This window comes from Heterodontus francisci, chromosome 1 (assembly GCF_036365525.1).
Source record: "Heterodontus francisci isolate sHetFra1 chromosome 1, sHetFra1.hap1, whole genome shotgun sequence".
NCBI classification, from domain to species: Eukaryota; Metazoa; Chordata; class Chondrichthyes; order Heterodontiformes; family Heterodontidae; genus Heterodontus; species Heterodontus francisci.
The window spans coordinates 268,775,099-268,789,557 of NC_090371.1; the positions used below are offsets into that span (position 1 = coordinate 268,775,099).

Consider the following 14,459-nt stretch of genomic DNA (forward strand, 5'->3'; position numbering starts at 1 on the left):
TGCCTATCTTAACACATCTGAACTATGCAAAGAGTTTTAACAGCCTGGGATTATTTCCTCTGAAGAGGTGACTCATGAAAGATAGTCATGATTTTTTTTTTATAGGGAATAGCGAAATAGAATTCTGACATGTTTTGAGATTTCCACAAACTCCAGAACCACAGGTTCCAGCTTAGAAGGAAGGAAGGAAGGAGAACAGATAGTTTTGTTTTAAAACTAAACAGAGGGTGATGAAAGCGTGGAATGGACTGTCCAGTAAGCCAGATGAGATAAAATGTAAAGGAAAGTTAAATAAATATTTGGAAGTGTGAGCAATTGAGATGCATTGGTTTTCGGAACCCACTGCACAGACTAGAGTTTTCTCCAGTCCTACACTTTCCTATTTTCCTGTTAAATTCTAGGGTTTTTTTTGTTTACCAGCAACAATAATTTAATTTTTTTGTACTCTTACCATGTTATACCATGCACTAACAATCAGCTTCTCCTCATGATCTCTCTGAATCTTTGTCTTCTCATACTCTTTCTAAAAGCAAAATGATTCAAAAGAAAAAAAACACATTTTAGTCCAAAAATATAAATTTTTTTCTAATCCCAGATGGTCTTTAATATACTTCATTTTTAGCATTGAAAAGTTAATTATATAAAGGTTAATCAGTACCCTGAAGTGGAATAATCCTGCACATAAACTTGCTAAATCATAGAAAACACTTCACAAAAGAATTCCTGGTAGGTAATGCTCAATCTTGGTTTGCTCAATCTATAACAAAATTTGGTGAAAAGAAGAAAAGTTCTATTTCTATATTTAGGAATGTTTCAAACTATTTCAGCGATAAATTGTTTTTGAAATGCAACAATTTACATAGGCAAATGTAGAAGTCATTTTGCAGACACCAAGATAACAGAAACAGCAATGAAATAAATGAACGATTAACTAATTTGTTGTTGGAGGTGGTGGTTGAGGGAGGAATGTTGACAAGAGACTGCTCTTTGAATAGTAACTTAGGATCTTTAACATGGAGGTGCAAACAAAACCTGTTTAACCCATTGTCCAACTGATAGTAGCTCTGACAATGCAGTGCTCCTTCAGTACTGCGTTGGGGTGTTAGATCAAGATCTGAAGCTCCTGCTACATTCTAACGGCATTAATGCTGATCAATAAATTGAACAGGGTGATGACTCTGGAGCTCAAACTTTCCCTGGTTGGTCTCATCCAACAAGGAGATACACTGAACTACACAATTTACTAACCTCTGCAATGATTTTACCCAGAGTCTCATTCCCAAAGAAAATTAACAAATGTTTAAATTGACAAGTTTCAAAGCAAGTAAAATGATGCACATTAACTGCGACTATGGAAAAATGCAGTGGAATTCACATGAAATAGTTGAAGAATTTTGAACTTTTCAATATGAAAATTTAAGAAAAACTAAAATAAAAGGATTAGAAATCCTGGATTTGTTAAACATGACTTAAATCAGAAGGCATGCTGTGAAGCTGCTCAAGTTTGAAAGGTATCATGGATATTATTATATCTGACAAACTTGATTGAGTTATTTGATGAGGTAACAGAGAAGGTTGATGTGTAAATGGACTTTCAAATTGGCATTTGGTAATATTCCACATAATAGACATTAGCGAAATCGAATCCGATAGGATTTAAGGGGCAGTGGCAGCGTGGATAGGTGATGGAAAGCTGAGTGTGTGGCTGTTTATCAGACTGGAGGGAAATATACAGTGCTGTCCCCAGGTATCAATATTAGAACCCTTTTTTAAAGCTCTTTTTGATAAATATAACATTTGATACATATTAATGATCAGGACTTCAATATAGCATAATTTCAAAGTTTGCAGAGAACAAAAAACCTGGAAATGTAGTAAACAGAGGGGAGGATAGTAGCAGACTTCAGGCGGACATATACAAACTGGTGAAATGGGCAGACACATGGCAGATGAAACTTAATGCAGTGAAGTGTGCAGTTATGTATTTTGGAAGAATGAGGAAAAACAATGTATACTAAATGGTACAATTTTAAAGGGGATGCAGGAACAATGACACCTGGGACTTCACACATATAAATCTTTTAAGGTGGCAGACAAGTTGGTAAGGTTGTTAAAATGCACACAGGATCCTTGTCTTTATAAATAAAGGCATGCAGTACAAAAGCAAGGAGGTCAAGCCTGATTTTTATAAATCACTGGCAGGACCTCAACTGGAGTATTGCCAGGAATTGAACATCATACTTTAGGAAAGTTGTCATGACCTTGGAAATATTACCAAGGGGATTTACAAGAATGGTATCAGAAATGTGGGACTTCAGTCATATGGGGAGACTAGAGAAACTGGGATTGTTGCCCTTGGAGCAGGGAATGTTGAGAGATTTAATAGAAGTATTGAAAATTATGAGGTGTTTTGATAGGGGAGATATGGAGAAAGTTTTTACTGGCTGGAGGGTCAGTAATCAAAAGATACCGATTTAGGATAGTTGGCAAAGGAATTGGGGGATGAGACGAGAAGACCTTTTTTTAAAAAAAAAGCAAACGGTTACAATTTGAGGGCCACAGACTAATTCTGCTACCTCGGTAGCGTTCTTTCAGAGCATGGCACAGTCCATGATGACCCACCGGATTAGCAGGGCCAACAAAACTTGCTATATACCAAACTGTTTCCTTTATCACTCTACTATATAGTCATGGATCCGCTTCCAGCATCACATCAAGCAACCTGCTAATTTTCACTTACACTGTCTACAACGCATCACTGATATCAGGTAACAGAAATATTACCTAACATTGATGTCCTCAACTGCTGCAATATAACTGGAGTTGAGGCCATGGTTAAAAAAGGTCCGGGTAGGTTGGTCTGAACGTGCCATTCACATGCCATGACTACAAATTCCCCCATCTTCTACAGCAAGTTGCAGTCACAACAGAGTTCAGCAGATCACAAACTGTAACCTCATGGCCCGGCATATCCCCCACTCTACCATTACCAACAAGCCAGGAGACCAACCCTGGTTCAATGAAGCGTGCAGGAGGGCATGCCAGGAGCAGCACCAGGCATACCTCAAAATGAGGTGTCAACCTGGTGAAGCTACAACACAGGACTATCTGCGTGCCAAACTGCATAAGCAGCATGCGATAGACAGAGCTAAGCAATCCCATAACCAACGGATCAGATCTAAGCTCTGCAGTCCTGCCACATCCAGCTGTGAATGGTGGTGAACAATTAAACAACTAACTGGACGAGGTGGCTCCACAAATATCCGCATCCTCAATGATGGGGGAGCCCAGCACATCAGTGTGAAAGATCAGGCTGAAGCATTTGCAACAATCTTCAGCCAGAAGTGCCGAGTTGATTACCCACCTCGGCCGCCTCCTGAAATCCCCAGCATCACGGATGCCAGACTTCAGCCATTCGATTTACTCCGCGTGATATCAAGAAACGACTGAAGGCACTGGATACTGCAAAGGCTATGGGCCCTGACAATATTTCGGCAATCGTACTGAAGACCTGTGCTCCAGAACTTGCCACGCCCCTAGCCAAGCTGTTCCAGTACAGCTACAACACTGGCATCTACCCTGCAAAGTGGAAAATTGCCCAGGTATGTCCTGTACACAAAAAGCAGGACAAGTCCAAACCGACTAATTACCGCCCCATCAGCCTACTCTCAATCATCAGTAAAGTGATAGAAGGTGTCATCAACAGTGCCATCAACCTGCTCAGTGATGCTCAGTTTGGGTTCCGCCAGAGCCACTCAGCTCCTGACCTCATTACAGCCTTGGTTCAAACATGGACAAAAGAGCTGAACTCAAGAGGTGAGGTGAGAGTGACTGCCCTTGACATCAAATCAGCATTTGACCGAGTATGGCATCAAGGAGCCCTAGCAAAATTGAGGTCACTGGGAATCAGGGGGGAAACACTCCGCTGGTTGGAGTCATACCTAGTGCAAAGGAAGATGGTTGCGGTTGTTGCAGGTCAATCACCTGAGCTCCAGGACATCACTGCAGGAGTTCCTCAGGGTAGTGTCCTAGGCCCAACCATCTTCAGCTGCTTCATCAATGACCTTCCTTCAATCATGTCAGAAGTGGGGATGTTCGCTGATGATTGCACAATGTTCAGCACCGTTCATGACTCCTCAGATACTGAAGCAGTCCATGCAGAAATGCAGCAAGACTTGGACAATATCCAGGCTTGGGCTGATAAGTGGCAAGTAACATTCGTGCCACACAAGTGCCAGGCAATGACCATCTCCAACAAGAGAGAATCTAACCATCTCCCCTTGACATTCAATGGCATTACCATCGCTGAATCCTCCACTATCAACATCCTAGGGGCTACCATTAACTGAACTGGAGTAGCCATATAAATACCATGGCTATAAGAGCAGGTCAGAGGCTAGGAATCCTGTGGCGAGTATCTCACCTCCTGAGTCCCCAAAGCCTATCAACCATCTACAATGCACAAGTCAGGAGTGTGATGGAATCTTCTCCACTTGCCAGGATGGGTGCAGCTCCAACAACACTCAAGAAGTTCGACACCATCCAGGGCAAAGCAGCCCGCTTGATTAGCACCCCATCTACAAACATTCACTCCCTCCACCACCGACGCACAGTGTGTACCATCTACAAGATGCACTGCAGCAATGCACCAAGGCTCCTTAGCACATTCCAAACCCGCGACCTCTACCAACTAGAAGGACAAGTGAAGCAAATGCAATGGAACACCACCACCTGCAAGTTCCCCTCCAAGTCACACACCATCCTGATTTGGAACTATATCGCCGTTCCTTCACTGTCGCTGGGTCAAAATCCTGGAACTCCCTTCCTAACAGCACTGTGGGTGTACCTACCCCACATGGACTGCAGCAGTTCAAGAAGGCAGCTCACCACCACCTTCTCAAGGGCAATTAGGGATGGGCAATAAATGCTGGCCTGACCAGCGACACCCACATCACATGAATGAATAAAAAAAAATGCTCACATACACTAAAAGACTAACTTGAAATATTGCAATATTAACCCCAACAACTGGGAGGTCAAGGCCACCAACAGACCACAATGGCAACAAGTCTTCCAAGATGGTCTGAATGAATTTGAGGCTGTATGTGTCTGTCCACGTTCAGGCTCTTCTCCCATCAGCACACTCATACAAACTGAAACTCATTCACTGATTTGACATGGAGTTCAATCAGCAACTTGTTCAAATTCAGTACAATACTGAATTTAAGAATTAAAAAATCACTTTCTGTCCTAAAATGTTTATAATTAATTAGCTATAGAAATTATGCCAGTGTTTCTAGGAAAAAAAACTGACTTGTCAAAAGAAATTTATGTAACTCCCTCCAATTTGTCATCTATGTCCTGCAACCTCAGTGCACTCTCCTCAAGCACAAGCATGGGCATGCTGACAATAGTGCTTCACCACCAGTCAGGTTTCTGTATTTTTTGAGCATTTTGCCACAGAAAGGATTTGAAAGTTTTTTTTTTAAATACTGTGTTTTAAAAACAATGTCACAATTCAAAACAATTCTTTCAAATTTAACAAAAGATACAAAGACAAAAGATGTAATGCACCAATCAAGAGTGTCTTCTCCCAGAGCCTGAACAAGCGATTTGGTATGCATGCCGAAGAGACAAGTACCTGGTACAGATCGCAAGATATGCAAACATATAAACAGATACACTAGGACCCCACTATAGCGTAGAACTCGGTCTCTAACACGGACCTCAAAAATTTTATGTAAATTTATCACTTCATTACGTATTTCACAACATTGTTGAAACATAAATGCTCCACAATTGATTTAGAAACAGCCAATGACTAATGAAGACACCAGTTTTCTCTGTAGAAATACTGATCAAGCTTACATTGATATCCATACAACGATCAATGCAAAATCATATGTACTGATTCACAAAAGAGAAAATCTTACACCATCGCTGAGAAGCTGAAAATCATCGCCCAGATCAAAGGCAGCGTAATGCAAGCATCCATTTTGCAAAAATGGGGATTGCTGAATCAATGTGGGTGGCTTAAAGATGCAGAGAAGTTAAATAGGGTGTTGGAGAAGATGGATGAACGTGGCCAAACAAGAAGGAAAGCCCTAACTGCCGACAAGGCCATATAGATGTGGTTCACCCTGCAGAGAGCCAAAGGTGTACCCGTATCCGATCCTGTTATTCAAGTTTAGGTTAAGAAGTTCTGCCACCAAATAAATGGAAATACCAATGCCCCAGTAGAGTTTAGAGCCAGCAAAGGATGGTTCGCAAGATTCAAGAACCAGCATGGCATTTCGCATAAGAGAACAACGGTCTGCGGAAGAGCCAGCCGCAACATCTTTTCTTGCTGCATTAAAGATTTTACACGAAGGAGGATACAAAAAACAAGTCTACAACTGCAACGAGACGGACCTGTACTACAACATATTACCACAGAAGACACGAGTGACAAGAAATGACACCAACAAAACGTCTGGATTTAAACGGGGGCGGCACAGTGGCGCAGTGGTTAGCACCGCAGCCTCACAGCTCCAGGGACCCGGGTTCGATTCCGGGTACTGCCTGTGTGGAGTTTGCAAGTTATCCCTGTGTCTGCGTGGGTTTTCTCCGGGTGCTCCGGTTTCCTCCCACAAGCCAAAAGACTTGCAGGTTGATAGGTAAATTGGCCATTATAAATTGTCACTAGTATAGGTAGGTGGTAGGGAAATATAGGGACAGGTGGGGATGTTTGGTAGGAATATGGGATTAGTGTAGGATTAGTATAAATGGGTGGTTGATGTTCGGCACAGACTCGGTGGGCCGAAGGGCCTGTTTCAGTGCTGTATATCTAATCTAAACAGATAAAGTCAAGGTTGACAGTCCTCCTTTGCTGCAGTAAAACTGGTCTACACAAGCTGACTCCTCCAGTCATCGGAAAATTCACAAAACCACACTGCTTCTATCATCTAAACCTAAAATCATTACCATGCCAATACTCAAGTAGCACCAAAGCCTGGATGACCATCAATTTTCGAAGACTGGTTCCACCATGAATTCATACATAATGTCAGGAAACATCTCAGACAGAATAAACTACTGAAGAAGGCGATTTTGCTGCTTGACAATGGCCCTGCATACCCACTCCCAGAGAACCTGATAACACAACATGGGAACATCAATTGTGTCTATCTACCAAAAAACACCACATCAAAAATTCAACCCCTTGACCAAGGTATCATGTTGACCTTCAAACGCTACTACAGAAGAGAACTGATCAAGACAATGATGGACAGTAAGGACGATGTGACAACTTGCCTGAAGAAACTCAACACGAAAGGGGAAATCTACATATGCGGCTGTGCCCGGCAAGAAGTGCTAATCAACTAGGGGCGGCGCAGTGGTTAGCACCGCAGCCTCACAGCTCCAGTGACCCGGGTTCAATTCTGGGTACTGCCTGTGTGGAGTTTGCAAGTTCTCCCTGTGTTTGCGTGGGTTTCCTCCCACATGCCAAAGACTTGCAGGTTGATAGGTAATTGGCCATTAGCAATTGCCCTTAGTATAGGTAGATGGTAGGGGAATATAGGGACAGGTGGGGATGTGGTAGGAATATGGGATTAGTGTAGCATTAGTATAAATGGGTGGTTGATGGTCGGTACAGACTCGGTGGGCCGAAGGGCCTGTTTCAGTGCTGTATCTCTAAACTAAACTAAACTAAACTGCATCAAAAACTCCTGGAGGAATGCCCTAGGTGCTGCATTCGACACAGAAACTAACATCGACAGCATGGAGGATTTCAAAGGCTTCACTGAAGAAATACCTGAATGCAAGAAGCGAGTTGTGGACTATGATGGATTCAATGTCCACAATCTAAGCAATGCCAGGTCTGTACTTGGAGCTGAATTAGATACTGATGACATCAAAGCATGGCTGAATATCAAGACCCAAGAAGCTGCTAATGAGACGATGACGGATGGTCAAATATTGGCCAGCGTAACAGATCCAAATCCTCAAGACATCCAGCAAGCTGGAGAAGATGATGACGACGACGATGGAACAGAGCCACTGCCATCATCCCATACAGTCATCCACTACCTAGAAGAATTGCTAAGATGGTTGGAAGCCAATGAAACATCAATGCTGTAAGTGTGACAACATCAATGCTGCAAGTGTGACAACTTCAGAACTGGGGCAAGGAATAAATGTAAACAGTTAAAATTTACTGATTATGGACACATGTCCATCTGTTCAATAATGACTGACAGAAATGTGAATATACATGTACTGTCACCAGAAGAAATACAATTTAATTTATTTGAATTGACTGTCTTCATTTTGTTTGTTTTAGTATTCTAGCTACTGGCGTGGCGTTTTTGAAAGGACCTCATTAAAATGCAGATGTGGACAGCGTCAGAGAGGGGTCCCAGTGTACAGGGCATTGAGATCAAAATCTTGTAAAAGTAAAATGCTCAGACAACTTAACTGAGGAACCAAAACCATTGGACCAGAGAAGGCAGACCCTATTTTATAACATAGCGACTAGCCTTGACCTTACAACTATCGCTGTTCTGTCCGTCATGAAGTCATGAGCAAGTCAGAACTTTCTGATGCTGGTTAACCAGAGCCGTAATGTTTTGTCCCTGCTAAAAGCTCCATACTTCACCTGATAACATATTCCTTCCTTGATACCTGCTCACACTCCGTCTTACAGTTGAGTATCCTCAGTGTGTTGCTGCTCCCCAAGTTAACCTTCAAACTTCACCTTCAGTCTATCACTAAGATTGGTGCATCTACCTCTGATTTTGCTTTACTCTCCCAGTCACCTCCAGACTCTGCTTCACCAATAACCTCCTGTCACACTCTATGATACATAAATTCCAGCTTATTTAGAATTCTACTGTCCATATCCTTTCCAAAACTATTTTGTTCTAGGGATGTGAATGGCAGTAGTAAGGCAGCATTTATTGATCATCGTAGTGTGGTCATGTGTAAGCCAGACCAGGTAAGGGTAACTGGGTTCCTGAAAAATATTAGTGAACCAATTGTTACGAACGAGGCGGGAGGAGTGCACTGTTTATTCTAGTTCCACTTCTCCACAGGTGAGGACATATATTTAAACTTTTTTCCACTTACCAATATGTTCAATCATAGACTCTAATTTTATTCCAGAATAAACAAAATTATCAGATTATAAAACAAGTCTTAACCAGGAATGAAGCAAAGCATAAACACACAGATCAAAATATAAAAGTTCCCTTTTTACCTTATCCCCTCACACACATACACCAGTTAACCAAAAAAAAATTTACTCTTTAGAGCTCTAGTACCAAAAAAAGATACTTTGGCCAAAATACTTGCTAATTCTTGAAGCGAGAATAAAGATATGAAAAGATGTCAGAAGTCCTTTTTGGTTTGGCGCCCTAAATATGTATAGACGGCCGTCACTAGGATCTTTCTAGAACAGTTCTTGACAGGTGACAAAGATCAGTTTGGGCAGGCTTTCCAGGGAAAGTGCAGTAACATGGGTCTCAGGCAGTTTCTTACACTTGCTTCTCAAGAGATGGAAAACTGGCAGGCTTTTTCAAAGGGCTTGAATAGACTGAGCTGGGTGTTGATCTCCTGGCAAGTTTTCTCCAACTGTCTTTTCAAACCATTGTCCATATCCCAACTCACTGTCCAAAGCGAAACCATAAACAATGTGAGGAGTCAAGCCTCTGATCTCTATAAATCTTGACCTGTCACTTCTCTGCAAACATCTTTCCCAAGTCAAAAACAACCCCTGCTGGGTAAATATTTGAAGACAGATGCCTTCCAGTAACTGCTTACAGTCCAGACCTCTCAGTGACCCTCGCAAAAAAAAAATCCATCGACTCCTTTTCAATTTAAAACCACAAATCTTAAAAACTGAACAAAATAATGGAAGCACTCGTAACACAATTGACATTTTTATGACAATCCAGCATTTCTGGTGCTATCCCACAAAATACCAGCTTTATTTAAGGCAATTTCGCAACTTGTCGTGGTTGGATTTTGAATTTGTTGGGTTGCTAGACCAGAACAAGGATTGCTCAGTCAGCCGATCTACACTTGTAGCGATCTTCTCTTCCAACCCTGGTTTTATGTGTATTCCTTTTCTTCTACCATTTACATATTTTGCAACCACACAGGTGCTTGAACACTGCTTGAATGCCTCTGCATGGTACACTTCTCCCCACTCTCAAACGTTTCCTTAAAACTTCTCCATTCTGGCTCACTTAGTCACTTTCCCAAATGTCTCTCCTATTCTTGCTTGAATCCAAACTCCAAAAATGAAGCATCTTGGGCATTTTGCTACATTACAGATACTACATAAATATAAGTTGTTGCAATAAGTTAATGTTGGAATGTGGACTGCAGTGTAAACAACTGAAAATGCATGAAGGTATTCAATAAATTACTTCCTGAAAATAGATCCCATCTGCTCAGAATAGTGTGGGGATAAGAAACTGACAGTTATAGGTTCATTTAACTGAAAATCTTATCAAATGCAAAGTGCCATACCGATAAGGAATGCAACATTCGCTCCTTTTCTTGCAGCTGGTTTTTCAGAGATTGAACTTCTGGGGCTGCTCCTTGGTTCTGTTTGGGGTCCAAGGTTCTGATAACCTAAAATAAAGAGGGGAGTTAGGTTAAAACATATTTATTGACATAATTATGCCTGTAGTAAAGACCAGGGAAACAGGACAAATCCAATCCAGACAATCACCACCCCATCAGTCTACTCTGAATTGAACTGTCAGCAAAGTAATAGAAGATGTTATTGACAGTATTATCAAGCCGCACTTACTCGGCAATAACCTGCTCACCAATGCTCAGTTTGGGTTCTGCCAGGGCACTCAGCTCCAGACCTCATTAGTCTTGAATACTCAGCAGGTCTGATAGCATCTGTGTAGAGAGAAACAGAGTTAAGGTTTCAGGTCTCTGATCCTTCATCAGAACTGGCAAACGTTAGAACTACTTCTTCCCCCTCTCCCCACTTTCACTTGCACAATGACGGTTACATTTCTAACTTTTGCCAGTTCTGATGAAAGGTCACAGTCCTGAAACGTTAACTCTGTTTCTCTCTACACAGATGCTGCCAGACCTACTGAGTATTTTCGGCACTTTCTGTTCTCCTTTCAGAGTTCCAACATCCGCAGTATTTTCCTCTCATTACAGCCTTGGTGCAAACATGGACAAAAGAGCTGAATTCCAAAGGTGAGGTGACAGTACTGCCCTTGACATCAAGGCAGCATTTGAACAAGTGTGGCATTGAGACCTAGCAAAACTGAAGTCAATGAAAATCGGGGGTGGTGGGGGGGGGATGGGGCTCTCCACTGGTTAGAGTCATACCTAGCTCCAAGGAAGATGTTTGTGGTTGTTGGAGGCCAATCATCCCAGCCCCAGGACATCTCTGCAGGAGTTCCTCAGGGAAGTGTGCTGTGCCCAACCATCTTTAGCTGTTTCATCAATAAGGTCAGAAGTGGGGATGTTTGCTGATTGCAGTGTTCAGCACCATTTGAGACACCTAAGATATTGAAGTCCGTGCCTGCATGCAGCAAGACCTGGACAATATTCAGGCTAGGGGTGATCAGGGCCACATCATAATCATGCCACTTAAGTGCCAGGCAATGACCATTTCCAACATGAAAGAATCCAACCATCTCTCCTTGACGTTCAATGACATTATCATTGCTGAATCCCCCACCATCAACATCTTGGGGCTTACAATTGACCAGAAAATTAACTGGACCAGCCATATAAATACTGCAGCTACAAGAGCAGGTCAGAGACTGGAAATTCAGCATTGAGTAACTCATCTCCTAACTTCCCAGTGCCTGTCAACCATCTGCAAAGCACAAGTTAGAAGTGTGATGGAATACTCTTCACTTGCTTGGATGAGTGCAACTCCAACAAAGCTCAAGACACAACACCATCCAAGACAAAGCAGCCCACTAGATCAGCGCCCCATCCACCACCTTAAACATTCACTCACTCCACCATCGGCGCAGTGTGTACCATCTACAAGATACACTGCAGCAACTCACCAAGCCTCCTTCGGTAGCACCTTTCAAACCCATGACCTTTACCACCTAGAAGGATAAAGGCAGAAAACGCATGGGAGCACCACCACCTGCAAGTTCCTCTCCAAGCCACACACCATGCTGACTTGGAAATATATTGCCGTTCCTTCATTGTTGCTGGGTCAAAAACCTGGAAATCCCTAACAGCATTGTTAGTATACTTACACCACATGGACTACAGTGATTTGTTTAAGAAGGCAGCTCACCACCATCTTCCCTAGGGCAATTAGGGATGAACATAACAACATAAGAAATAGGAGCAGGAGTAGGCCATTTAGCCCTTCAAACCCGCTCCACCATTCAATGAGATCATGTCTGATCTTCTACTTTAATATCATTTTCCTGCAATATCCCCATAATTCTTGATGTATTTAATATGTAGAAATCTATCACTCTCAGTCTTGAACATACTCAATGACTGAGCCTCCACAGCCCTCTGGGGCAGAGAATTTCAAAGATTCACCACCATCTGAGTGAAGAAATTCCTCCTCATCTCAGTGCCCCTTATTGAGACTGTGTTCCCTGGTTCTGGACTCCCCAGCCAGGGGAAACATCCTTCCTGTATTAACCCTGTCGAACCCTGCAACAATTTTGTATGTTTGAATGAGATCACCTCTCATTCTTTTAAACTCCAGAGAATAAAGGCTCAGTCTATTTACTCTTTTCTCATTGGACAATCCCCCCATCCCAGGAATTAGTTTGGTAAACCGTCATTGCACTTCCTCTATGGCAAGTATATCTTTCCTTAGGTAAGGAGACCAAAACTGCACATAATACTTCAAGTGTGGTCGCACCAAGGCTCTATATAATTGCAGTAAGACATCTTTACTCCTATACTCAAATCCTCTTGTAATAAAGGCTAACATACCATTTGCCTTAATTGCTTGCTGTACCTGCAAGTTAGCTTTCAGTGACTCATGTACAAGGACACCCTAGTCCCTTTGAAATTCAACACTTCCCAGCCTCTCACCATTTAAGAAATACTCTGCATTTGTGTTTTTCCTACCAAAGTGGATAACCTCACATTTCTCCAAATTGTATTCCATCTGCTAAATTTTTGCCCACTCACTTAGCCTCTCCAAGTCCCCTTGAAGCGTCTTTGCATCCTACTCACAATTCACACTTCCGAGTTTTGCGTCACCTGCAAACTCAGAAATATCACATTTAATCCGCACATTCAAATCATTGATATAGATTGTGAATAACTGGGGCCCAAGCACTGATCCTTGTGGTACCGCACTAGTCACAGCCTGCCAACCTGAAAATGACCCATTTATTCTTACTCAATTTTCTGTCTGTTAAGGAGTTCTCAATCCATGCCAGTATATCCACCCCCAATCCCATGTGCTCTAATTTTGTTTACTAACCTCTTGTGTGGGACCTTATAAAAAGCTTTCTGAAAATCTAAATATACCACTTCCACCGGTTCCTCCTTATCTACTCTGCAAGTTACATCCTTGAAAACTCCAGCAGGTTCGTTAAACATGATTTCCCTTTCATAAATCCATGTTGACTCTGCCCAATCCTACCATTATTTTCTAAGTGTCCTGTTATCACATCCTTTATAATAGATTCTAATATTTTCCTTACTACTGATATTAGGCTAACAGGTCTGGAGTTCCCTGTTTTCTCTTTCCCTCCTTTCTTAAATAGTGGGCTTACATTCGCTACCTTCCAATCTGCAGGAACCATTCCAGAGTCTATAGAATTTTGAAAGACGAACACTAATGCATCTACTATCTCTACAGCCACCTCATTCAACACTCTGGGATGGAGATCATCAGGTCCAGGGGATTTATTTACTTTAAGCCCCATTAATTTCTCGAATACCTTTTTTTTTTACTCTTATTAATATCTTGCAGTTCCTCGTTTACACTATTCCCTTGATTCTCCATTATTTCTCGGAGGTTTTTCGTATTTTCCTCCGTGAAGACTGACATGAAGTATCTTTTTAGTTTCCCTGCCATTTCCTTATTCCCCACTGCAAATTTTCCTGGCTTTCTTGTAATGGACCCACATTTGTATTTGCTAATCTTTTCCTTTTTACATATCTATAGAATCTTTTACAGTCCATTTTTATGTTTCTCGCCAGTTTACTCTCATGTTCTATTTTCCCTTTCTTAATTTTTTTTCTTGGCCCTCCTTTGCAGAATTCTGAAATGCTCCCAATCCACAGGCTTACCTTTTTTTTTTAAGCAACTTTATGCGCCCCTTTTTCGTTAGCTCAGTTTTTTTGCTTTAAAGGAATGTATTTTTGTTGTAAACTATCTATTAGTTCTTTAAACATTAGCCATTGCCCGTCTACCATCATACCTTTTAATGTAGTTTCCCAATCGATCATAGCCAATTTGCCCCCTTACCTTCACAATTTCCTTTGCTTAG

General features: G+C 41.8%; 1 protein-coding gene across 7 annotated transcripts in view; it reads right to left on the minus strand.

Annotated features, from left to right (window-relative positions):
* LOC137376263 (protein Hook homolog 3) overlaps positions 1 to 14,459 on the minus strand; it is a 155,638-nt gene that overhangs the window by 9,031 nt on the left and 132,148 nt on the right. For all 7 annotated transcript variants that reach the window (XM_068044485.1, XM_068044464.1, XM_068044495.1 and 4 more), the window contains 2 exons: positions 10,516 to 10,620; positions 452 to 523 (listed from right to left, as the gene is read on the minus strand). In XM_068044485.1, the coding sequence (XP_067900586.1) occupies positions 452 to 523; positions 10,516 to 10,620 (177 nt within the window). The remainder of the gene's footprint in view (positions 1 to 451; positions 524 to 10,515; positions 10,621 to 14,459) is intronic.